At 36.7% G+C, this 27971-nt stretch overlaps 1 protein-coding gene across 5 annotated transcripts in view; it reads left to right on the plus strand.

Annotated features, from left to right (window-relative positions):
• Positions 1-27971, plus strand: part of COL25A1 (collagen type XXV alpha 1 chain) — a 321970-nt gene that overhangs the window by 152965 nt on the left and 141034 nt on the right. For all 5 annotated transcript variants that reach the window (XM_042796993.1, XM_042796997.1, XM_042796996.1 and 2 more), the window contains exons 3-4: positions 7501-7545; positions 9645-9652. In XM_042796993.1, the coding sequence (XP_042652927.1) occupies positions 7501-7545; positions 9645-9652 (53 nt within the window). The remainder of the gene's footprint in view (positions 1-7500; positions 7546-9644; positions 9653-27971) is intronic.

The following is a 27971-nucleotide window of genomic DNA, read 5'->3' on the forward strand; positions in this document are numbered from 1 at the left end:
ATTTCGTTGGTTAGGTTATAAATGTGAATCTTCACCTCTGACAGTATATTAAATATCATCAGTTACACATGTTCTGCCACAGCACTTTGGTCGTGAAGTAACCTGTGAAAAATGCAAAGTTCAAGAACCTATTTGTTCTGTGTTGTTAAGTCTTCCTAAAATGAGGTCACATAAGCAGCAGTGTTTCTCATCCCAGTCCTCCTCCTATTGAACAGAAAAGAGAAAGAGAAAATGTCATTATGATTTAACTTTGGGACTGTAATGCATCACAAGACTCCTGTGATTTGGGAAAAGTTTGTGATACATGTATGAATAGGTCAGTGAAGACACTCCTAAAACTAGAGCTGTGGCAAAGGACGTGGCCAAAGTGTTAGCATACATAAGGATGAAGAATAATGCAAAATACACTGTAGGTCTGTTAGGTAAACTAGTGATGCAGTTTTTGCTGGAACACTGGTCACTTGTATAGAACATGAAAACAACAAAAACAAAACAGAGGAAAAAATGCAAACTGGTAGGAGGAGGATTTGTAGACACAACAACTTGGTCTCACACCTAATACCTGTGTTAATAAGGTCATGTGTGGTATCTGTAGGAAGTAGATAAACTACCTTATATTGTGACATTAAGAGAAGATGTGTGTACCTGATATTTTATGTAGTGTTTAATGAGGCTAGTCTTCAGATTGGGCTGGGAACAGAGCAACTAAAAGGGGGAATATCCCTTATGCACTCAGCATCTAGCCCCAGGGAGCAGCACCAGCTGAATTTGCAAAGCTCTTGGGCAGCTTCAACTCAGCAAACTCTCTGTGGCCTGGGCAGGAAAAACCTGACTTCAAACATTCCCAATGCCTGAGTCTGAATAGGACCAAACAGGTAAATCACATTCATGCCACAAAACTGTATCACAGAACTATAGGATGGTTTGAGTTGGAAGGGAAGACCTTAAAGATTATCTAGTCCAACCCCCCTGCCAGGGGCAGGGACACCTTCCCCCAGCCCAGGGTGCTCCCAGCCCCGTCCAACCTGGCCTTGAACCCTTCCAGGGAGGGGGCAGCCACAGCTGCTCTGGGCACCCTGGGCCAGCGCCTCACCACCTTCATGGTAAAGAATTTCTTCCTTAGATCTAATGTAAATCTTCCCTCTTTCAGTTTAAAACCGTTACCCCTTGTCCTATCCCTACACCCCCTGATCAAGGGTCCCTCCCCACCTTTCCCGTCCCCCCTTTAAGCCCTGGGAGGCCGCTCGAAGGTCTCCCTGGAGCTTTCTCTTCTCAAGGATGAACCCCCCCAACTCTCTCAGCCTGGCCCCCCAGGGGAGCTGCTCCAGCCCCCCCGAGCATCTTTGTGGCCCCCTCTGTCCCCGCTTGAGCAGGTCCACGTCCTTCTGCTGTTGGGGGCCCCAGAGCTGGACCCAGCACTGCAGGGGGGTCTCACCAGAGCAGAGCAGAGGGGGAGAATCCCCTCCCTTGACCTGCTGGCCACATTTCTCTTGATGCAGCCCAGGATACGGTTGGTTTTCTGGGCTGTGAGTGCACATTGCTGGGCCATAGTCTGTTTAGGTGGCTTAGTTGGTGAGGTTCGGCTGACTTCTAGCTATTTTAATGACAAGATTTCATCAAGGTTGGCAGTTGCTCAGGATTTACTCTGAGAATGTAATTGGGCCAATTCATTTTTCTGACTTGACAGGCAAAATCTTATGTTGCTCTAAACTACGTGTGAAATGGATGTCCTTCGAAACAGCCAGGAAAATATTCTTCTTCTCATGTACACATGGAATACTCATTACATTTAACAGTAGCCACACGTGTGTGTCAAGCGACATGTGAACAGGGTCCTGGGCGCCAGTAAAACAGGGAACAGGATTGTGAACTCTTCTGTTATCCTTAGGTTGGTGTACTCGTTTGGTGTAGGAGCTGTTACTTGTAGGGACAGTGAGTACCTGTTGGAGTTTGGTATAACCCAAGATGGGTGAATCCATTTCCTTTGACTTGATAATGGCACTATACTACTTTCCAAAATTAAGACAAACTTGACTTTCTAGATCAGCTGATGACCAAATGGCAAAGCATTTTGACATGCCTGGCAGGTGCTGATAGACTAACTCAAGGTCTTATCCACCAAATATTTTCTTGTTTGGTTGTTTTTTTGTCTTCTGTTTTGAAAATCAGAATTTGTTTGCTGTAAATATATCAAAAAATTAAACAATACTGATGATGCCAGTGTAAAAATGTGCCAGTACTACTCATAATTCTAAAGATGTGGATTTTTTTGAAAGACCTGACTGTTAAGTCATAACTGCCTCTCTCAGTTTGGGCCACTTAATTATTGAGTCTACTGCCTTAAATGCATTGGATTGATCTTTAGAAGACTAAAAGAAAGTTATGGAGCTAAAGCTTAAGATAGCCAATGTGCAGTTTGCCTGTGCCTGTTTTCAATGTTCTTAGCTAGTGTGAGGCAATGTAATTTATTCATCATCACTGATTCATACCAATTAAAAACCTTAGCCCAGTTCTTCTGGTGCCTCATGAATGTGCATTATTACAACTTAAATTATTTCATCTACAGTTAAAAATGTATCTCAGAGAAGGAAAACAGTATTCTTGTTTTAGGCTTTTGATAGGACAGTCCTTTTCCCCTTTGAGAAATGACAACCTGTTCATGCTTTTGAAATGTTCTCTTTTAGAAAGTAGATGGAAAACTGAAGAAAATCCTGCTTTTGCTGTCTAATGTATGAACAATATATACCATCTTTATATTTTTGTTTCTTTAATAAATTAATGATGTCATAGTTTAACTCATGATTTAAGCCCAAGCACTGGAAAAATGAAATAATAAATAGATTTTAAAAGAGTGTATTTTCCATCAGTTGTATCTGATTTAAAAACTATGCATGGATCTAAAATTAAAATTTATGGTATTCTTCACTGTCATATTAAGATAAATTATTTTGTCTATTGAAGTTTAAGTGCATAGCTTTGTCTTTCTGTACTGTGAAGATGGTATGTTGCCTCCCACCCCTTAAGGTGTGTGGCTGGTTTATGTGACCTTTTTTGGTATATGGCCAGTCATACAGTGGACTACGTGCAATAGTAAACTGCTTTCCTCTAGTAATAACTGTCTCCTGTATAGTGGTATAAAAATAAGAGATCTGACACAGACCTCTGGCACTACTGAGCATGTAGAGGACAAAATATTAAATTAATAAAAATAAATATAAAAATAAAAGTAATAAAAATAACACTGAAGCAACCTCTCCAGGACCACAGCAATGATCTGGCCACAGTCTATCTGTACTACTTATCACGATAATCTAGGATTTCTGATGGCAAAGATTAGAATACCCATTACAAGGAGGTGAATGTCACCAAAGTTGTTCTTAATATGTCTTGGAAGACCTGTTAATAGTTACATTCTTGTTCCTACACAGTCTCTACAATGGTGCTTAACTGGTAGTTATTTCAACAGCTACTTCTACTGAAGATTGAGAAGAATTTGGGGGTTTAATTGAAGGAGTTTGTGTGAGAGGGGAGGATTTGTTTGTTACAGCCTTATTATTGACTTGTTACTTTTTATTGCTTATATTTCCATTAAAATATCAAGTGTCAAAGTCTAAAGCTGTTATGTGTCTGAAATTGGTTATGTGTGGGGTGTGAGGATTTTTTTCTGTTTGTTTGTAGGGCTTTTTATTTGTTTGCCAGTGTCTTATGTTGGGTAAGAAAGGCAAAACTTTTTGAGCAGCTGATATTTAGTGCTTGAGAAGAATAAATTCAGATAAGTAATTGACTCTTAGTTTTTGGAAAGATATCCTTCTGCCCCCAACTCCCCAGTTTCTTTAATTTTCAAAATTCCCTTTGTAGATGTGGAATAGCAGTACATTATATTTTTTGACATTTGAATGAAAGAAAAATAATCCTTTGTAAACTTTCTGTTCATAAAAATTAGTTTAATGTTTTTGGAAGAATAAAGTAATTTTAAATATTTTGAAGCTAAACTAAATTAAAAATGAAAACCAGATGATTTTCTGGCATTTTACTCCCTACCCATAGGAAAATGTAGTGACCTTAGGAAAACAAAGTATTGGCAAACCTGACTACTAGAAACTAGCTTTTGCTTATTGCCCAGTATCATTAACCTTTATTACTCAGCTCATTCCACTGAGATTCACACTTTTATTTTTCTTTCTAAGTTTTATATTTTTAATATAAAAAGATGTTCAAAGCAAACTACTTTTTAAATACTCCAGATTAAATTCAATTCATCATGGATATTTCTGATACTAATCTAGAGGGATTTTTACCCCAGGAAAGAAAGTTCATACTAGTTGTGTCATATGTTGTATATCTTGTGCAAGCTGTAAAAATCTGTGGACTTCTTGTAAGCTGACATTGTGTTTAGTATAACTTTATTCACTGCTTCTTCTGCTGCAATGAGTCTCCAACAAATCCTCCAATTAGTGCAAAGTTATAAAACTATAGACAGATGGAAAATTAATATTTATAGCAAAATGCCCAGGGTTTTGATAACTGGAAACTCTTGGAGCAACAGATGATGTTAGGAGCTATGATTTAGAGAAAACAGCCTGTTCAGAAAAACATGAAAGCTCATGCAGTTTCTGAAGTGGTATGTCATCTCGTGATGACCTTAAATGTCAGCATTAGCTTTTCTGTGAACTGGAACCATCTGTGATTAACTGTTTAAAATGAATTGTTTTGTATTGGTAATAAATAAATAAACCCATAAAAATTATTTCCTCACATGGTCCCCAAAACACAGTAGAAGTTTGCAAGACACACCTCTCATCTCACAATTTCTAAGAGGTTTGCAAATTCCACCACCTTGACAGAGACCTGAGTAATGCAGAAATCAAAAAAAGCTTTTAATGAGAGGGAGAAGTGATTTGCATCGCTCAGTGGCCCTTAAATACTGCTGGCCTGATGAGTCAAAGGCTGGGGCGGTGGTATGGTTTCATTAATGCTGTTAACAGCTAACTTCAGTGGTGTGGTTACTTTGGAAATACAATAATAATAATAAGCAATTTTCTGGCGGCTGATACATCTGAATCTAGTGATCTCAGAATAACGGCTTAGAAGGTATCAGTGCTTGATGTCAGAGGAAAGAACTGAACCAAAGCCCCTTTTTTGCCATCACTGCACACAGCTACTAAACTAGCAATTTAATGCTCTATGGAAATCTGGTTTGCTGGACAAAATTATTTCCTTCCTAAAACTGATAGCTGGAAGTTACCTTCAGGGTTTTATGTTAGTGGCTTAAACGTCTCTTGCTGGTCTGTACCTGAAGTTTTTTAGTTTCAAAGTTCTGTTGTTTTCTCAAAAGGAAACTTGGTAGTGAACATATTTGTGCGTGTGCATGTGCACGCCTATAGCGCAGTTAAAGTTTAATAAAATAATATTCTCCAAAACAGGGTGAGAATATTTTGTTGTTATATGCTGAAAGACAGGCCATTACCTGGTGAAGAGCCTTCTAAGTTTCTCCTTCACATCCATGCTTGTCATCAGCCCAAATTGCTGCACAGCTGTGTTGTGAGCTTGGGGATAGCCCAGGAAATCTCCACCGAGGGCTGCTGCAGAGGTACGTGTATGCATAGGGACTTTAACAAGTTTCAGTGTTAGTTGGAAGGAAAAAAAAAAAAAAAAGTATGTGTGTACAGAAACTTATCGCATGTTGAAACATGCAGTTACATGGGTAAGAAGTTCCATAAATGTCTCTTAAAAAGGCTGGAGTGTTTCAGGAGGAAGTTGCAAGGTTTTCCATGCTGCAGTAACATTTTTGCTATATTTCAGCATAGAATAACAAAATATTCTTGTCTAGTTAAGTATGCTGTTGATAATGAATATCCTATGCCATTCTTGCTTTGTATAATATTGTTGTCTTAAACTTGTGTTGCATTATGCGGCTACTGTAATTATCAAAACAGAACAAGAAAGAAGGATTTTAGTGAGCTTTATAACGTTCTGATAGGAATGAACTTCTATAACTTCAAGGCAAGAGCTGCTCCTTGTTTTTTTTTTTTTTATTTTTTCTTTATTTTTTTTTCAATATTCTCAATCAATATTTATTTCAAATATTTTCAATCACTATTATTTCCCTGGCAAACTAATGCCATTTCACATTTATACTGAAATTGTATCACTAATGTTTCTTTTCAGCATCTTTGTCTTTTAAGCCAGATTGCTGCAAATATATAGTGCAGAGTAAGATTTGACATTCATATGCATTTAAAAGCTATGGGTTGATAGCTCAGATTATTTGAAAATCTTGTAGGTGTGTAAAGTAGCAGACAATTGCTTAACTATTTACACAAAAGCATCTGTGCACCTAATACCTGTTTACGGTGAGATACAGCCACAGCAGAGGTACTCGTGCTCCTGCATGCGTCGCTGCTTTTGGAAGTTCCATCTCTGCGCTTGCGTCTCTTCAGCAGCTTTGAGAGACCCATCTGTGGGTCTCGCTGTAGAGCGGCAGTATTTCAGCTCTGTGTCACCACCACAGCTGCTGCCTCTCTTCCTAGCTGTACAAGGAGATGTGCAAGTGTATTTCCCTCACATTTTCAGGATTAATATGTCAAGGTCACCAAGAAGAGAGGAAGAATGTTGTACTGATGTTTAGAAAGGATGTTGAAAGTTGGAGTGCAGAAACGAGCAACACAAATGATTTTATTTTTTTCTTTAGGGGTGCAGAAGACACTGACTATATAGTAAGTAAATATTCGGGGAGAAAGGACAATGAGCAGCAAAGGATTTCTTAGCAAAAAGCATACAGGGTCTAAGGTGTTGCGTTATGACAAATGGATATAAACAGGAAGCAAAGCATCTTAGTGTCTAACAACACATATGTTAGTGTTTGGGGGATGGCGAGTGAGCTGATGGTTTCTTCATCTCTTGGATGTTTTCAGATGGAGGCTGGATTTGCTCTTATAAATAAATGCTAATCTTTGGGCTTGATACAGGAATAACTGAATGAAATTTAATGCCCCGTGATAAGTTTAGTTTAAGCACATTCAAGGAATGGTGTAGTAATTCTGAGGAATACAAAGACTTTTTTCTGAGGGAAGGAAAGGAACAATTTTTTCTCTGGGGTTCTTGGTGGAAAGCATGAGAATTGATGGGCTTTGGTGCAGCAAGTTGAACACAAAGAAAAATGTTCCACTTGTCAGAACAGTGAAATACTGGGGAAGAAATGCCTGTGGAGTTGCAGTAATAATTTAGATGTGGTTAACGTTTTCCTTGAGGAAGAGGGATGAACTGGATGACCTTTAAAGTTTCTCCCAGCCTTTTTTCTGAGATCCTGTAGTGGGTGATGTAGCTGTCAATTTTATCTTCAACTTCCTGAATCTTATTCTGGTTATCTTTTATCCCTGTCCAGCCAAAGTCTCTGGACTTCATGTAATGCATCTGTATAATGTCCTTACATCCAAACACGAATTATATTTTACATAAAATTTCAAGAAAGAAAGTTACAACCCACCATCTTATTTTTAGGTCCTCCAGGGAAAAGAGGTAAGCGGGGCAGAAGAGGAGAGACTGGTAAGTTTTCAATTTCGTGAGATCCATTGTTATTTGATGTCTGTGTTTTTGTGAGGATGCATATCCAGCATGCCTTCATTTTTAGTTTTATTGCTTGTGTGCTCTTAAAGAGAGTTCTGAAGCTTCTCTGGTAAAAATTTGTGACCCTTGGCATATACCTGGTGGCCTTCCAGGTAGTTTTCTAGTCTTGGACAGCATTAATTTGTAGGCACACTTCATAATGCTTGACATGGTGCCATTGGTAATTGTCAAAACATTTTGGTGTCTTCTCACACTTGCGTAAGTTAGAATAACTCCGTGTAAGTCAGTAGTTGGAGTACTGTAAGTCAGTGTTGCACCAGGCCTCCTTGGTTTGAGGTGAACAATTTTATAAGGAAATAAGGAAATAAAATTCCTTATGTTAAGAATGTTCGTACTTGGGGAAATAATGTGATAAGTAGACTACTCTGTATGAGAGAAGTTGCTGTTTACTATAAATGAGTAGCAATTAAGTTCTTACAGAAATAAGAAAAACATTTGTTGGTTCGTTACCCTGTACCGGGGAGGCTGCTGTTGAGAGAGTCCCGCTGTTGGTGTTGAGCTTGAAATTTCATTTGAGACAACATTGTGAGATGCTGAGCACCTCTTCCTGCTGACATTCACGGGAATTGGAACTGTTTATTACCTTGCAGGATTGAGTTTTTCATAAAGGTGAACTTTCTGGAGGCGGTGAAGGAGAAAATGAGCATTTCTATGCTCCTTGGTTGTCTTGTCTAATCAGCCAGTTAGGAAAATCTTCCAATCAACTTAATCTCTGTAAATCTTCAGTAGCCTTTCTTATCTCTGTAAATGATCATTTATCTGGCTCTTAAAAACTATTTCCATATTTTCCTGCATCACAGAACTGAAGCCATGCCCTGCCAAAGGTTAATACAAATCACCTTGGTGTTTCCATTCAGCGTTGGCCTAGTATTTGCCTCAGAGAAAAATGCTGTGGTATAGAAGGAAATTCTATGGTTGAAGATTGTCTTACAAATGATCCTGGTAATTACTTTGCAGGATGTTTGTCGTTCATTTTATGTCTCAAATAAACACATATTAAACTATTAATAAAGGAAATTGGTCTCTCTCATTTAAAAACAGACCTGTACCTTAAAGTGCTGCTTAAGAACATTTACCAGGATAAAAAAATTACCTTAGTTGCTGGACAATAAAATTGCATTGTTAAAACCAAAAGGCTGTCAATATTAAAAGCAATCTTGAAATACAGCTGCTGCTGTTTTATGCTCCTTTTGCACTTCACTTTATTCAGAAATTAGAGAGGCATAAAAGCTTAATGAAATGCCATTGATTTGGGAGCTGCAGCTGCTCAACTTAATAAGACTGAAATAGTAGATTTGATTTGTGACCCTTTGATAATGTTTCCAAGAACTGCTATACAAAAGTCTTTGAGTCTAAATAATTGAAAAAATGTGCAAATATCACTTCATGAAGTGTGACATTTTAAGGGGGAGCATTTTATATGTGTGCCTTGAGAAAGGAAGGTGATGAAAAGAAAGTTCAGCACTGTCAGGTGGCCACTGAAACTTCCCCTCATAGGCAAAGCTGGAAGGCTGGAAGATGCTGGTACACGTATGTCTTGACGAGATGCCAAGGTTAAATGCCAAGGGTACTTTGTGCAATTTTGCAGGCAAGCTGTGATCAAGTGCCAACTGCGTGGCTAACTGCAATTGGTGCTGTGGTTACTTATGCTTTATGTGGAGTCTGACAAAATGAATAGTAGTCCGTGGCTGGTATTTTTGGATTGGCATGAAATTGCATGGAAATGGATGGAGAAGCAGCTTGCATAAGATTGCATGACTGTAATGGAAGAATTGGTAAGGTAAGCGCATGCATTTAGGCATTAGTCACGTTTACAAGTTGCAAAGCCCAACCAAAGCTAAAAAGCACTTGAATGGGAAAATGTGTTCAGTCTATTAGCAGTGTTGCTCACTTACAATCCTGAGGCCTTGTGCTTGGCTTTGTACGTATGTGTCTTCCTTTAATAACTTCACAAGCTTACATATTCTTTTTTTTTTTTCTCTTTTTTTACCCTTTTTCCCTCTCCCCTGCCCTCACAGGACCTCCTGTAAGTACAGTGATACATTGCTTGTTCTTCCAGAATCAGGGAGAAATCTGTTAGATCCTGTTAAATTATCACCATGATAAAATGATCATGTGTCATCAAGAGGGAATTTTGATATTTATACTTAAACAGTGTAAGCAGTCACTAATTATCTTGGAGCTGAATAATTTAAACTGAAATTTACACTCCAAATAGCAGTTTGGATTACAATTCCACGTAAGTATGTTATGTTCATTTTGCTTATGACTCGATAACAGATATTTTACTGCAATATAAAAATGTGTGAGTATGCTATCTTATATCCAGACTTCGTCCCTCTGCCTTTAGCTGGGTAATAACTTCCTTCACAGTTATTGCAAAGTCTTGGAGTACAGGCTCCTTGTTCTTTGGAGGTACTCAGGCTGTCCAGCTCATTGAAGTGTAATTGCTACTGAAGCCAGTGCATGCTTGTGTAAAATGAATATTAAATAATACTGTTCAGTCTAGTAAGCTGGTTGAGTCTTGTGCTAATCCTGTTTATAAGAAAACAGTTTCTATCTCCTGAGGTTTTATGGTTGTCTTGGTTTTCAGTTGGGTTTTTTGTTTGCTATGTTGTATAGTCCCAGGGTTGGTCAAAAGTCTGACTTGAAGAGCAGGACTAAACACACGTCTCAAACGTTCGTATTTGTCATGCCATCCATGTGCACCATATGATGTAAAATTGTGACCATTAAAACAGTATTTCCTTTACAGTGTTTGCTGATTTCTATTTTTTTTCTTTAATAGATATACTGTTTCCACAGTATTTACAGGACCAGATTATCTGTCTATTCTATGCTACATGCATGTTTGAGAATAGGGAATTAATATGTAAGATTTCTGCTGTGACCTATAGATTTTACTGTAAACTGTATACTGAGCAGTGATACTACTTATCATTGAAGAATTTTGACCATGTGCTCAGCAGTTCATAGTGAGAAATTGATTTAACAAGCCATCAATGAAAAGTCAGGCTTAATACATAACAGTCCTGTTTATTTGAAAGGAACACTGGCTTCCCCGACTTCTTTTTCAGTTTTCCCATGAAACGCAAATAGCAACCAAAAATCACGATACAAGTGATTTTCCTTTAGTAAGACAATATGGCAAGAGTTCACTGTGTGCCTCATTATGGATGTCTTTGGCTTCATCTCCTCACTGTTTTAGTATAGATCTATTAAAAAAAAAAAAAAGTCTGAATTGTGGCAATATTAACACAAACTTGAAATAGCTCCCAAAACTAAATAATTTTAAGAAGTATCTGACTTAGAATTCCAAGTTTCATACTCAAAAGACTTCACCTTGCTGACAGGCAGCAAGGGTTTAAGTTGCTACAAGGCATTTAAAAATGTAGTTTCTGTTCCTTATTCACTTATTTTCATAGACACAGTCTGGCTAGGGGCAACAGTTGTGAACTTAGATATTGTTTTCACCTGGGAGACTGTGGTAATAATTTTCATTTGCAATAACAAATACTTGTGTATCCTACGCAGCACTGCATGGAATTAGGTGTATGTTGTATTTTCAAAGGCTACTGCAGTGCTCTGTTTATTTTCCTTGTACATGACTACTGAGTGTCACAGTCAAAGGCTGGGGCTTTCTATTTTTTTTTTATGATCTGTTATAGCATTCTCAAATTTCTTCTTTGGCACCTATGTTCTAATGATAGCCTGTATATCTAAAACTTTACTGCCTAAGCACTAAAGCTTTTGTTCTTTTAACCATGTATTGCCCTTCAGTCTACATGGATAATTCTCTCCATATGAAAAGGAATTTCAGTGAACATCAGAAGTAGTCAGTAGCCTTTTAATTAGAGGATTTATTTAAGTTAAAGCATATAATTTCCATTGCCAAAGCCTAATTTCTTCACTGTGTAGTAACTATTTCATATTTATTGGTTTGTAATATCATCATCTATTAAAAATTAATCAATATGCAATTTGCCAGTAATGTACTTTGCATGTTTGTTATGTCATATGTCATGACTGTGTTGTTAATGTGTGTCATACCATTTCATCTCATTCAACCAGGGTCTACCAGGGCGAAATGGCTATCCGGTAACTCATCATATATTTATGATAGCATATATTACTCTAAAATCATGTTGTTGTATTTTGTTTTCCTTTATTATTGTCAACAAGAACTTTTTTCTGTTTCTCAGATGCCTAGAAAATGTAGGACTTTCCTTTAAAACAAAACAAATATTTGAGAAGTTTCTGAAAAGGACCTGAGTGTTTACAATGCATAAATGCAGTCCACTGATTGATGTCGTACATATGTTGTGTTGATTTTCTGCATTCTTGCATACAAAGTTATTTTTTTACTCTAATCAAAAAAGAAAAAAATCTTTAGCAAGATACTGCATCTCAGTTTTCCATATTAGAAAGTTGTACAGTTGTCATATGAAACCTCTAAGCCCTTTCTTTTAATTCTGTCCTGATTCTCTTGATTGCTTCATTCAGTGCCCTTTGAGCAAAGTAAAATGCTGTTACAGAGGTCCTAGCAGTTGGCTGCATTGTCTATAACAGAGTAATTTTCTGATAATGGATGTAATTCATTTTTTCTGTCAGTTTCATTCATATCTTTAGGATTTATTGCTTGGAAAAAATAATATATGAAATAATGCATCTTTCCAAAATCTATTAATAATATATTTCTTTCAAGTAGTCAGGCAAGCTGACTGCATTGTCCCACTCAAGGAAAGCAGTATATGCTTACTGTCACTTGTGTATTAAGAACAAAGTCACTAAATGTAACACTTCTTTTATGCAGCCCATTCCAGTGCTTTTCTCTGGGCATCTTCTGTAGTTGCAGTGTTTTCTGAGAAATGTTACCACTGAAACATCATCCAGTGTCTATCTTTACTACTACATGTAGTTGAAACTCAGCTGGTGAAGAATCGATTATCAGTATCAAGAAACCTGCTTGGATATACTGTGGAACCGTTATGAGGTTTCAGAGTACACATTCCAATTTCAATTAAAGTGCTTAATCTGTGTAGATGAGTGTACAAGTGTATGGAGGAGAAGATGGAGTGAAAAGCTTGATAAACCCCCCCTTTTTTGGTCATCATCCAGCTGTGAGCTCTCTATACAAAGATTGGGATTTAAAACAAAACTCACACTGACAACAAACCAGCCCTTAGGCTCTTAGGTCATGGATTCTGTGTAAATTAAATAACTTTGGTGTTCCTCATTCCAGTTAATGAGCTTAATGCACAAGGTAAAGTTTATATTGTGCAAAATGCAAAAGCCTCGTAGATTTAACTTCTTAGCCTAAAGTATAAGTTGAGAAAATGAGTGAATGTATTAGTGGTGGACTCACGCATATTATGAAGGGTTCAGGAAACAGTTCGAAAATACAATTTTCTTTAGAGTCTGAAGGCCCTGTTCTTTGTCCTGGTCCAGCTGCTTTCTTGAAGAGATTTGTTGTTGGATCTGAAGACGGTAAAGGTTCTTGGAAGCCATGTTATTGAAATTGCGGGGTCTAATAATGGCATTGTTATGGGCAAACTTTAGTCTGAATATATTTCTGTGAATGCACGCAGTCATCTGTGCGTGCACAGGCAAACGTGTGCCTTCAGTAGTGCTTAGCACTGATTGGACACCGCCTTCCTGCTTGGAAATGATTGGGAATTGAATTTGGGTTTGGTTCTTGAAAGTCATCATTTGGCTTGCTGCTTCGATCTTTTCAGTTACAGCTGTATCCTCCTGCTCTGAACGGGAAATATGTAATGGCAAGTGCACTGCACTTTAGAAGTACTTATACGGTCCTGTAGAGCTCTATGAAAAGGCAATTAGTGTTTAAAGTTATTTCTCTAGAGTACTATTCAACTCCTGTAGAAACTTTATTGCTTTAATTTGTATTGGATTTTCTAGGATAGTCTGTGAGGATAGTGAGGAATATGTGCTGTATATAGCCTAAAAAGCTCTCTGCTCCTTAGGCCAAATTATAACATTGCGACCTCACAAAAGCTGGTGGCTGTGTTCTCCAAGACTTGAGTTTTCGTTGCCAGTGTTCATTCTAATTTTAAAGGTGCCTTAAGAAATAATAATAATAAATAATAACAATAATTAATATTAATAATAATTAAAAGTATAAAATATATAATTATTTATTATATGTATTATTACATCATATATAATAATATATAATAGATATCGTATACATTATATAGTATATATTTTACATGTATTACTATATATTATATATTAATTATATATTAACTAGATATTAATACAAACGTAATATAAATATAAATTATTAGTATAAATAATTAAATATGAAATGTATATTTAATTTGATGTGGTATGAATATTACTATAGATAAATTATTATTATAAATACTATATTTTATATATTAAATATATATAATATATAGTATTAAATATATGAATACATTTATTATATATAGTATATTATATATTATATATAACATAATGTATAGTATATGTTGTATATAATATATAATATAATAATTATAACAAATGTTATTATTAACAATAATAATATTCTTAAATAATAATTATTATTATTATACCAGTAAAAGGAATTACAGTGAGAAATATGTGTTCCCAGGAAGATACGATATCAGAAGTCAAGAAAATAAGCTGGACTTACTGCTAATGAGTACTGCAGTTATTACAGTTCTATAAGACCATGATTAATTGGTTATTATCTAAGGCACCATGAATACTATAAAAAGTGTATGCTGGTACAGCTCCTTTTAAAGGCTTTGAATAACAGACAGTGACTAAATTCAGAGTTGTAACTCTTTCAACTTGATTTTAAAATTGAAATAGGCTATAACATCTTAAATAAAAGAGAACACAAGTGCACAAATGTTAGCGAATGAGAACACAGGCATTTGTTACAGAGGTTTTGTATGACAGTGTCACTTCGGAAATAATACTAGAACTTGGAAGAAATGAAAACCCAACAATAAAAAAAAAAAAAAACAAACACAAACAGAAAAAAAAAAAAAAAAAAAAAGAAACAAAAAAAACAACAAACCAAACAAAAAAACCCCAACCAACCAAAAAACAAATACTTAAAAAACCGCCAGCGACTTGTGAATGCAGTGAAGAGGCCATATACACAAACCATGTAGTGTTCTGCAGGGGAAAAATAATCTTATAAGCTGATTGAATTGGTAGAAATTGTTTACTGTTTTCCATTGAAAAACTGACGCAGACTGCGAAAATTTTTCCTACCCCTTTCCCAAACTGGGGTACAGATTGAGCTTAACATCCAAGTAAATCATTCTGGAAGTTGTTGCATATATGGTGGTAAAGCTGCACTATCTTCAGAATAAAGTGTCAGAATATGAAGATGCCTATATAGAATTGCTTCTTAAAAGTGGGGATTGGAGAAATTTCTCCTACGTCTTTCAAATGATGCCAGCCTGCAGAGCACCTGATGCATTTGCAACTTTTAGGAGCTGTGGAGGGTTATGGCTGCTCCAGGTAACTATGCCTTGTATTAAATCCCATTTCTCCTAACATCTTTGTTTTATCTTCAAGAAATGTAGACAGATTCTTCTCTTGCAGAAGATGATATGTCTAAATTGGAGATTGTTCTCCTGCAACTGTAAAATATCATCACTTGCTCAAACCTGAAATACAGATCTTTGAAATTTCACCTGTCATTTCAATTAAAATTTTCCTGACTCTCAAAAGACTGACTTACCTCTGAATGGAGAAGATAATAAACTGGCAAAGTTTAGGACTATGGGTAGAGAATTTCAATTATTCTTTAGCCTGTTATAGTTCCTTCTATTCTATTTTAGAAAATGTCTTTATCATCACACTTCTGATTTTTGCACCTATAAAAACGTGTCCCAATATATCATAAAACAAGCTGTTATCCTCATCTGCAAAGAATTTAAGGTTTCTGTTAGAAGGCTCTGATTGCCTTCACCCCTCTTTCTGTTCCTGTATTGCTGAAGGCGAAGAGAATTCCAGGTAAAACAGAGAAGGGCTGTGAGGGGGTTGAGTCTGAAGAAATAGGCCTGGTGTGGAAGAATGTGGAAACTGCCGTTGTGATAAAATGGCAAAAGGTATTTTATAGAATCATAGAATCAAATCATAGAATTGTTTAGGTTGGAAAAGACCTTTAAGATCATAGAGTCCAACAGTAACTATCCTCACTATCAGATCATATATTCTCTTCCTGCAGTCTTCCGCTTCAGGGCTTTCCAAATTGATCCTATGGACACCAGACTCCTCTAGTATGACTGTGGAATAGGACTATTCATGCCCAGTCAATGACCTGAATTAAGCAGCTGTTTTGAAACATAACTGTGTATGATCACATAATCACAGTGTCATAATGCTTACACACAGAGTGCAAAGCAAGGCTGCAAAGACAACTTTAGTTCTGACGATGCATAACTTCATCAAGATTGACTCCACCATGTAAATGGTGCTCTTACAAGGCTTTGTTGCTAGTTTCCTTGGGGATTTTCTTCTTACAGGGGGAAAGGGAAGGGGCAAAATGAAGGAGTGGCATAATGGAAGCCTGAGAAAGCAGACATGCCATTGTATGGTGCTGCAGAGATCCATTATTGTTCTGCTGTTATGCTTTGTCATCGACAGTGCTTCATATTTAATTTTCTCTTGGGTCTCCAGTTAGAGATTGGGGCTCTGTAGGCAAACGTGTAGTAAGAAGCCATGTTTGTGTATGTATGTAAAATTAATCTTACCCAAATGCAAGTTTTTCAACCTCAGATACTATGGCAGCTCAGTTGCTGTAAAATGAACATAACTGGAATAATCAAAACAGAATAAGTGAGAAAAAATTGAGGATTTTTCATCTGTGATTAAGCGCAGCCTGTGGCAATATTAGACATTTCTGCAACAGCTGTGGTATTTCCAGTAGCTGGTCAGGTCTTCTCTTTTTCACAGTTGTAGTAAAATATAAATGTCTAAGCTCAAGGAGCAGCAATGTCAATTCCTGACCTTACCCTGAGGATTTGACTTGGTGATCCTATAGAAGTTTCCCACTCTACAGCATTTCTTTTTCTCAACAGGTGTCTTCACAGACCACCTTTTATTTTTGGCATTTGTCCAAAGTAACGTCTTAAACATATAGCAGCAAAACTTCTGCAATAAATTTCATGTTTGGTAGTGTAGCATTGACAACTATTTCAAGTTTTAATTTTTTTTTCTTTTTAAATACACAGAAAATTCAAAACATCTGGAATCTCAAAAGTTTCTTTGTACCGTGATTTTAATATGTGTTTTCTCAGTTCTATATACTTTATCCTTATTTTTAGTCATGGCAGAGGTGATTGGCTTGGGAGACATGAGGCTTTCAGTTGATCCATCTGCCTCAAACTACTTGCTTGTTCTCAGGGAGTGGAGAGAATCCTCTGCTTACTTCAAAGAAATAGCGTTGTTCAGCTATTCGTTTCAAAAGGTTACAGGGTTTACAGATTTCTTTATTTGTAACCATGTAATTCTTGCCCATAGTTCCAAAAAGTTGCCAGCTGATGCCAGTGATTTAGGTTCAGCGGAAAATGACTACTCAGAATGAGTATAAATTAAGTCCTTAGGTCTTTTTTTATTTATTTATTTATTTCACATACCCACTTTCCATTAATATGTTCACCACAACAAACTGGAACTCCAAATCGTCTTTGCCATGGTTCACCAAAAATCTGCATGCAAGCTACTTGTCAGCGACTCTTGCAAGAGCCTACTTCAGCTCACGCGCAGTGTCATAGTACTGTCACAGCCAGTCCCTAGACTTCTTTGTGTGCTGTACACAAGTGCTGCAGTCCTGTCACAGAAGCTTATAATGAGAGCTGGACTTCTCTCTTACCGTCAGGCTGGCAGCTGCAGGAGCAGGAGCTGGGGAGATACGGCATTCAGTTCCACTCTTACACGTGAAGTTAAGCTGGCTTTCTACAGCTGTAGGCAAAGAATGCTTTCAGTCTCTTCCATGACTACATCTGTCTAGGCCAGCACTCATACCTGTGCAGCCATACCTGTGTTATATGATGTGAGCCTTGAACAAAGGTCAACCAGAGGTGGGTCCCTTGCTTAAGCACGAATTTTACCTTGATATCAAACCATAGATAGATATGGCCTTAATTGCAGTTTTCAACTGCTCTATCAAACATTGCATTCTGACAGTTAATATTCTGGTAGATAAGAGATAAAGTCCACTCTGTAAAAAAGTGAGTTACACACTTCGTGCTTGCAGGTATCGCCATCCTGTAGTATTGGTTAATAGGTCTATAGTGACAAGTTGTATCAAAATGTTTGTTCCTAGAAAACTTCAGTGGCATCTCGAAAATCATCCTAACAGTCACAGTGCAGTGTATCAGAATTTCTCAGTACTACAATATCAGAGTCCTCAACAGTTATGCTGTTCCCAAATACATGCTTTGATTTAAATAGGCAGGACACACGCTTGCTGCTAAGCAGGTTAACTATGGAGTATTTTTGTGCCATGAGAACCCAAGGAAGGCTGTAAGAAGGCAGTAGATGAGGACATACTAATAATGCTCGCAAATAAACTTCCAGTTTTTCTTACAAATTATGGAAGAGTCTCTAAAGCCGCATGGCTGTCTGAGTAATAACTGTGGCCTTTGTAATGATGTCAGCCACATTAATAAGATAAGGATTTTTATGACCTTTGGTCCTATAAATAATATATAGCTCGATCAGTTTAATTTCTTTGTATGCCATTTTTTTTACAGTGATTGAAGATAATCATAAAGTTGGCTCAAACAGAAAAGTTTGAGACCTCTTAAGCTTATAGTTGCTATTAATTTTGCAGAACATGTTTGTTAGCTTCTTATAAGCCAATTGGCATTTTGAATGAACCATGGGCTGAATCCTTTCATCTGTTACATTTGTGTAATGCTGAGTGCATAAATAAGAGAAGGCAGTGTTTATTTCTGCAACTCCCTGGAGGATACTCAGAGTGCCCCAAGCTATTCCATATCTGTGACTGTGATAGTGAAGTAACAACTGCCTCATCTGCAAAAGACAGCAATATAAAAATATATTTCTACCCTTTTCCTCATTTGCAATTATAAAAAGAGATTGCCATAGATCATGTGGTGACTTAAGAAAATTACTTGTGCTGCCATAAATGCCTGCTTGCATAGTATATACTGGTTTAAACTCATTCAACTTTTAAAATCATTTTAGTCCATTTTCTACACAGCATTACAAATAAGGATGTAGAAAATTAGCAGAATACTAAACCAACAATAGATAACCTTGATGTGTCATTAGTAATACAGGCAATTGTTACCATATGCTGAATCTGCCAAGACCCTCTTTAAACTACCAGCTTCCATCTTGGATGCATGGACAGAGAACTCCTGTACTGCAAAATCCATATCTCTGCGTGGCACTTCCTAGATCTCAGTGTGTGTTGAGAACTGAGCACATAATGGTAGGATACTGTGGGCTAGCATGAATCAGTGTGGTTTAGATTCACAGCTGCCATCAGTTCAAAATGATACAAGCCCCATATATCTGTCAGATACATACAGAATTATAGCTGGGGGCAGATAGATAGGATAGGTATAATTTAACAATTAAACATCTTTTTTTCAGTATTTTCCTCTGCAGCTCTAAAAATTACCCTCTTCTCTATCATAATAAAGCATGCATAGGTAGAGAAAAGAATTAAGATGGTTTGTCATTTATTTGACAGTATACATAAATTTCTGGTCTCTCTAGGCTACTCCACTGAGCTCAGCTTGGCAGCTAAGCAGGTGGCATGCAGAAGGTTGAAGTTATGATTTTACATTTTTGCTTTGGCAGGCATAATTACTGCTTGAACTGTACTTAAGATCATTCATACTTGCCTTTTCTTGGGCATGCCACTTGACGTTTCCCAGTCATTTCCTCACAACACACAATGTAACTCTCCAGTGGAACAGAAATAGCTTTATTTATGAAACAAACTACCTTGGAGCAAAATGTTATGTTCTGAAGGAATTGTAATTCTAGGCCTCATTTCTCAGTTTGTGTTTGCCCATTGCATGTGGATGTAGAGTCAGTAACCCTTGATAGTTAAAAATGTCTCTTACAGTTTGCCTGAACTGCCACTTTCTCACAAGAAGTTATGAGATTCAAAGAAAATGTTACATCACTTACAGTAGGCATCCTGTATTTGATGACTATTTATATCTGTCACAAATGGGAAGGCAAATCCCAAACCATCCTACAAGAATTTTTAAGTCATCAATTCTTTCACCTTGAAGGGGGGTTGCAAACATGATGTGTCATTTTCTTTCACTCTGGATTTTTCATTGAGACTTATGATATAGCTGAAAGATACGTAAAACTTTACTACTCGTACAGCTCCCAGATGGATATTCCTACATGGGCGTTTAAGTGCATTGTTAATCCTAGCTGAGCTCGAGGGGTGGAAAATTTAATTGAAGAGACTTGTTCCTAAATCACTAGACTAGGTGGTTGGATTCTGTGATTTCCAGGAGATGTGCAGGGTAGGAGTGTTTTCACGAAGGCTCTTTGCATGCCTGCTCCCCCCTGCAGTCAGCATTCAGCTCCCATTTATGAGAGGCGTGATGCGAGGAGTGGAACACGTGGAGCAGGTGGGCACCTGAACTGGTGGTTCTTGTAAAGCTGAATGAGGAACTTTTTCTCTACTGGGAGTCAAAAAGTTCTTTCATATGCCTGTAGTGGGCCTCACACTGCTTAACATCATCTGGTAATTACACCAGAAATTATTTGACTAGTGTTTGTCAATCTAATATGGTTCTCAGCTCTATGTTTTTGAGTTTCTTCCTTAATGCCAGAAGTTATCTGGTAGAACAAGGCCTTAAAGTACTTTTTCTTAATTCGTGGGGATCTTTGGGATGGGCACACTTAGTGTGCATCTTGCTTCTTGCATCTGAAGGAAAATACTAGGGTGTTGTTTGGGCTGCCCTTGTTTTCTTTTTCTCAGCTACATGTGTGCATATCAAAATCAAGACTAAAGTAGTTTCTGAAAGCAAACATACTTGTCTGGTAGGAAAGATTTATACAAGCAGTGTGGAATGTCAACTGGAAGTTTTTTCCGTGACTGTGTAGGATACAGATCATAAATCAGCTTTACAGAATGGTTCTTTTTTTTTTTTTTTTTTTTTTTTTAACCCCTCCCCTTTTGGCTTAAGGTAAAGCAATTAACATTTATTATTTTTGCTAATATTGCGATCTGCACAGTGCTGATAATCTAACAGTGGACCACTGAGTTAAGAATTCTTTTTGGATTATTTTGTACATATTCACAGTAGCTATTCCTGGTATAAAGGAGAGGAATTTAACCCTTTGCTGCTTTGCCTCACAAAAGGAGCATGATGAAAAAGTCATGCACTTGAGCACTCATTAGTTGAAAAGCATATTAAGTTTTCTATATAGAAATTAACTTTTTGCTGCTATATGATATTCTTATAAAAATAAACTGCTGTTTGCTCCTGCTTGGAAGACTGGAATTCTTAGCAAGTGAGGTAAAACCAGGAAAAATTTGGAAATTGTTAAAAGTCACACTATTCTTTCTGTAACAGTTCCTCATTTTACCAGATCAATTGCAGCTAAGATAAGAAAAGGTAAGGGTAGATTCTTCTATTTTTGTTCATGTTGAACAGCATTTACTTAGAGAAGCAATCACCATAATAAGTACTACTTACTATGAGAGGGCAAAGTGGAATTGGGACCTATGTGGAGAAAAAATTATGAGACAAATTGTGGGCGCTAAGGAAGTTCCTTATTTCTCAGTAAAAAGATTTTTGTGAAAGAGAAGTTGTATCACTATACTGGATTTTAAGGCTTAGATTCAAATTAATATTTTAATTCAGTAGCATTAGACTTGTATACTGGGTTTTTGTCCTCCAGCAGTTGGAATGATCTTATTTTGCTACTTGCAGTCGGCTTCACAGGGTGATGTTAACAACGGTACAGTTTTCCATAGGTGACAGTGAATATTGAAATAAGGTGCTCCAAAAGCAGCAAGAGTGACATACAACACTTCAGTAAGCTTTGTCATGCATAAGGTAGTATTTGCATTCCTAGTCATTGTGAAAGTATAAGCGTAGATTCCTTTTTTTTTTTTAGTAGAAACACTCTTCCTGAGTGAGGCCTGCGGTTTTCGTTCAGATAGTCTGACTGATTAGCCAGTCTCTGAAGAGAAAATGACCTTCACATTTCCACTTCCAGCTGTGTGGATCAATTATTCCCCCTCCCCCCCCCCCTTTTTTTTTTTTTTTTAATCTACTCTGCATACTATAGGAGATCTCTCATTTTAGGTCTCTGCCCTTAGGGGTATGTAAGTGTAATCTGGTATTGCCATCACATACAAATTGGTTCTCCCTAGGTGGGAATATAAAGAAACACATTTTTGTTCTTTATGCTGCCACCAGCTTCTGCAAAAATCCTTTTATAGTCTTGGAAACCTGTTGTGTCAGAGGAAAGTCAGGAAAATATTTTATTTGGATGTATTCATATGTGGAGCCACAAAACTTAAAAGAATAGTCTAGAGGTTTTAAGATTAAATGAGTTAATGAGATTGGTATATGCTTTAGGGTTTTAAAAGCTGTTTTGCTGAACTATGTTCTGTCTTTGCATCTACCTGTTAAACTCCAGTGGACTTCAGTTTAACTTGCATAATTTGATTGAAATCAGAAAACAAGTGAGAGGAATTAATGATTTGCTGGAGCATGGCTCAGAAATGCATAGATATGAAATATTTGTATTTTCAAGTTTTCTTGGCCGAGGAAGGTAGCCCATGTTCTATACTGTAGGTCAATCTGATTTCAGTAACTTTTGTTTCATTGGTTAAATGTTTTGTTGATTGAGTTTGATTGTTTCTGTTTGTGTAGCAGTTCACAAGGAAGAAGAAAAGACTTCTTGCTGACTGTTAATGAGACGTTGGGTCTAGTTGGAGTTAAAAGGGGATTTCAGACTCAAAGTAAAAAAATCTCTGAATTTGTTTCTAGATGGGCAAGTTTCAAAAACAGATGTGAGTATGGAGAAATTTAGCTCTTCCTAAATAGCTTGAGGGGGAAAACAGGCACCAACTCAATAAGGCAATTTTGTAGAGGTGAGCTTTTGATCTCCAATGTAAAAACCAAACAAAAACTAAAACAAACAAACAAATAAACCAAAAAAAAAGAAATTCTGCTTCTTTTCACATAAATTTCAGAAATGCATAAATTGAATTTGCCATACAAGAATTGTCAGGAGAAGATATTTGGAAGTTTGGCCTGTATATATCCTTTTACCTACAAAAAAAAAAAAAAAAAAAAGAAAGAACTGCGTAAGTAGTTTGAAGCAGCACTGCTGCCGAGGCGCTGAATTAGAACAACAAGATTCTTCCAGCATCCTCTTAGTAGCCTCTCTTGAACCAGTTACGAGCAAACCAAAATTCCCTTTAGACACTCCATCTAGCTGGTGAATATCTGACTTCAGGCTTTCCCCTTTGTGGCTGCTTTATTGTATTGACTCATTCTTGACTGAGTTTTTTTAATTCCTCCTCTGTCTTTTGCTCCATCTCCTTACCCAACAATATGGTTTCTAGGTCCCTCAAATATTTAGGCAGCCAATATGGTGTTGCACCTACACCCTTTAAAGCATAAAACTTCTTTTTTAAAATGTAAGTCTCATCATTTTCCCCCTCTGTAACCCCTTTGACGTTTGTTCTTGAGTGAAATATTGAAAAGCAGAAAGTTCTTAGGTTTTCCCGATAATCTCTTATAAAAATACTGGCACAGACAGAAAGGTTATCCTATCTCAAACATTATCTCCTATTTAGATTGTCATCTTTCAGGCACAAGTTACACCTGGGCTTACAATAAAGAACACATAACTTCTCTCTCTCTTCATCCTTCACACTCTTGTGAATATAACTTGTAAAAGCACAGACTTGCAAGTAAAGATGCTGTATTCCTGTCTGAGCACTTTATGTGATTTATAATCTTTGTTCTTACAGACTTAATGATTTTGTTTTCATAGTTACAGTAATAGATGTTCCTTCTGGAAACCAAGTTTTGGTACTGATCATGGCAAGATTTATGTGAAAATTTTTCTTTAAGGACTAGAAATAATCCTTTCTTAAAATACAAATTCTTTCATTACTACATAGCTCTTTTAATGTTAAATTGAGGAAATAGAACAGGTGGTGCATCATTAAAAACTATATGGGGAAACATTTCAGGAAGAAAAAATGAAGAAGGTTGTAGTGAAACCCCGAATTCTGCTTTATTTCCTGGAATTAAATAATCTTTTAAAGTCTGCTTCATATAATTTTTCCATAATGATTTATGCTTTTCGAGAATTTACTGATTTCAAGTAATTTTGGAGGGGACAGTTGTATGCAGCACCATCAACTTTTAAAAAATTATTTAGGTTGTAGTGTGTTTAAGACAACAGTCATGTCTTTAAACTAGCTGCATGTATATTTGTTCCTTTAAGTCTGGTAGGTATATGACAGAAGTATCCAAATGGGCTTGCATGTGCAGAATTTTGTATTCCAGTATTTGAGCACATGTGGCAGCACATAGCTGAAAACACCTGCTTTGGAATTTTAAATTTTAATGCAGTGCATCTGCACAAGGTTTTTTTTCTTATGTTGTATCCCAGATGGAAATACTACATTTAGGGACTAGGAAGGACTAGGTATGAACATTGGCATTTTGGTTATCCTGAAATTCTTCAATCAAAGCTTTCTACCACATGATAGTCAAAACACATTGGGTTTTTTATGTACATGATTGTTTATAAACACTTCAGTACCTTGGCTTTTAGTTTTGTTCTCTTTTAACTCTTTGTAACTCTTCTCCTCTTTCATGGAGGTGTAACCACTCTCATTGATCTCCTTTGCTGTATAAGTCAAAAGGGAAGTATCTCTATGGCAACTGTATTTTATTTTCTTAATTTCCTGGGAGCCCCATTCAAAATATGGGCAGATAAAGGAGCGTGGTGGTCAGATTCTTCTATCCTAATGGAGCAAAAATCAATTTATTTACCTACTCTTGAGTTTTGCTAATCTTCCAAAGCTGATGGTTCTACTGAGGAAAGGTCAAAAATCGGCCTCTGAAAGTTAGTTTTCTATGATACTGTGCTTACTAAAATACTGTATTTTTATTTTTCCTTAATGTATCTCATTCCCCCTGAAAAAAGAAGATTTGTAGAAACTAAAAAAGAGATTGACTGAAATAAGTGAAATGGATTTTTAAATTTTATTCTGTAAAGCCATCAAAATCAGGTAATAAGAAAGATTGTTCTTTAGTAGGGCTTCAGTGAGCAAATGGATTCACTTCCATGGTGGTGTGAGGAGACAGATTCTTCAGAATTATTCCAGGAGAACAAAAATCTAATTCATCAAAGTCATCATGCCGCAGCTGTTACAACAATCTATCTCCTGCTGAATGCTATCCAGCTAATTTTTGAGAAGTGACATTTTTCACAGTTTATTGTTTTCTCATCAACATGGCACCAACCACATCAAATATATTCACACAGAGATGTTGGCGTTGATGAATTAGCCATGTGCTTTCTATCTACGGATACAGGAGTTTCAATTTCTTCAGGAGAAACAAGAACTTTTAGGTAGAATGTAGGAGATTTCTCTCTGGTCTCTGTGTATGTTCCCCGTATTCAAGTACTTGTTAACTTATGCTGGAATTCAGTAGCATAATGAAGTATTTTTATGGAAACACGTAGTTCTGCAACCCTTCAAGACTGTTTTTATGCATGGGCGAAACATATGGGCATAAGCACTTTAAGATCACAATTACAATTTCAATGCAGTTCATTTTTTAACAGCAGGCAGTTACAATGTGCTGTTTCTCAACTCATTGTTCCATATATGATTTGCCAAGATTAGGCAGGTTTGTTTTACAATTTATTTTGTTTTATTTTATTTCCTCCTGGAGAAGTATCTGAGTATCACTTAGCTACTTCATACTTGGAGTTTTAGTCTACAGTAAACAATGCTAATCAGTGGTAAATAATCTGTTTAAAATGAGGAAAAGCAAAACAGCGTCCACATGACTCCATTCTTTGCTATAACTTAAACTGTGTTGTTCTTACTCTTTCTAGGGTCAACAGTAGTTTGCCTTTGCAGTAATTAGTCATACAGGTACAACTACAAATGTTGCAGATACTGGTGAGATGTATAGGCTACAAGGAGAAAAACAGTGTCTGTTGGACAGTAATCTTCTTGCTAGCCTAATGTATGAAGACAACAAAGGTGATTCACAGTCATACTTGGTGCTTTTTTCCTATGTATTTGCAATGTGTGCAATGTTGGCCATGATAAACAGAAGGATGTCTGCCTACAGTCTTTTAGAAGAGTTTGTTTCTACTTAAATCTGGCCAGTTCTTTCTCATCATTTTTTGCATATATATTTCATCAGGAAGAACAGTCATAGTGCTCAGATACTAAAAAATGCATCTGCACCACAAGAAACTGCCTGTCAGATTTCCTGCATAAACTGTAAAAATAAAAAGTATCTCTGCAATTATTTTTCAGCTGTGAAATATGCTTTTGAAAAGCTGTGACTATAATTTTTCTTTCATAGAACTCTTTGTACTCCCTTATTGTTACCATATGCGGTGCTTTTTTGTAGTTCAGCCACTCTCTGAATAGCCAAACTCTGAACAATTCTTCTTTTCAAATTGCTTACTTACATAACCAGTCCATCTTTTAATTGTAAAGGAGCTATTAAAGTATTCAGACTGCAGGTAGGGCTCCTGGCTAGGAGTCTTCTAATCTAGAGTGTTGTTGCTTCAAGGAAAAGTTTTGGAGACTGTACCTGGCATTTCTGGTTTATTTTGGAATCTTTAAAACTATCCCGCATCTTCCATCTTGTTCCGTTATTGATGATTTACATCATCTAATTTAGATTAGTATGGACAATAGAGCCACTTCTTCATAGCTTCAGGTTGAATGTCATTTTGTTTCCTGAAATTCAAAGAAACTAAGTAGTATGAAAAAATGCAAACATTTTATTTTCTGTAACAAGAACAGCAAAATATGTGTAAGATTTCTGCCAGTTCTGCTTGGCAGCTTACTATTAGCATTGGCTTACTGCTTTACATGTTCATGCTGCATATTTCTCTGTACTGAAGGCGCTGCGCTTGGCAGGTGGTTTAAAATATAAATTGGAATCAGTTCTGATAACCCCTATGCTCGTGAACTGAAGTCTCATTACTGAGAGCCTAGTCTAGGCATGGTGTAGCTTTTCTGGCTGATGGAGGTGCAGTCTGGAGCTTTAATCACGGCGCTGCTATTCATACTCCAGGTTTTATCCGGACCTTGCTTCTGAGTCTTTTCAATGTTTCCAGGCTATGCTTTGAGATCCTTATTGACTTGATAAAGGCACTTTTCTAGGAGTTTTTGATGAGGGAGTTAATACATGGCTTGTAACCACATGAGAGAGTCCTGGAATTGCAGGATGATGCTATGAAGGGCTTAAGAATGCATTTCCTTCTCTCTTACTCTCTCTGTCTCTCTTTCTCTCTTTTTCGCTCTATTTCTTTCTCTCTTTCTTAAACTGAATGCAATTTTTCCACTGAAATAAAAACAGTATGATGTATTGGGAAGGGCTTGTAGTTCAAACCTTGAATGATTAATTTTACATCAGTGTTTTGAACGAGTCTAGGAAAAGCAAAATGTTTCTGAAGGCTGAATGAGATGAAGTCTCTAGCAGTTCAGTTGGGATCTGTGAGTTGCTGCCCAAGAAGATCAAGCAGCCTAACAGTGCTGTGAACTTTGTTGTTTTTTTAAAAAACCACTTCATTTAAAACTCTAAATCCCTACCTTGGAATACATTCATACTTATTTTGTAGTCTCCAGGTGATGATTCATCTAGCTGAGTTTTATGTCTCAGGTAGTAGCTAATATGAACTGCTTGAGGGAAGAATTCAGGAAACTGTGAAATGGATTTATTTGAAGGAGCCTTGTAGTGCTTCATTTGTCTTTGTCAGTAATTTTGCTTTTTGTGGTAAAAGAGTTTTAGACAGCAGGCTCAGCTCATCTTTCTTGTACTCTTGTAGTTCATTCTATTCACAGTAAAGTTTTCTCCAGCCCAAATGATCTGGATTTTTTTTATTTTTTTAAGTAATCTCCTGATTGCTGGCCAGAGAGACTTGTTGCAGGTTGACTTAGTGCACTTTTTTATGCCCAGACTTAGATCAAGTGACGTCTGTACCTGGGCTGTTCACTCATTGCTCTTAACAGCAATCAATTCCAGTCGTTGAAAAAGCACCAATAATGTTACATCAGTAGAAGAAATTTAGCTAGTTAATGAGCTTATCGTACTCATTGTCTGTGT

Source organism: Tyto alba, unplaced genomic scaffold (assembly GCF_018691265.1).
Source record: "Tyto alba isolate M040663 unplaced genomic scaffold, T.alba_DEE_v4.0 Super-Scaffold_23, whole genome shotgun sequence".
Taxonomy (NCBI): domain Eukaryota; kingdom Metazoa; phylum Chordata; class Aves; order Strigiformes; family Tytonidae; genus Tyto; species Tyto alba.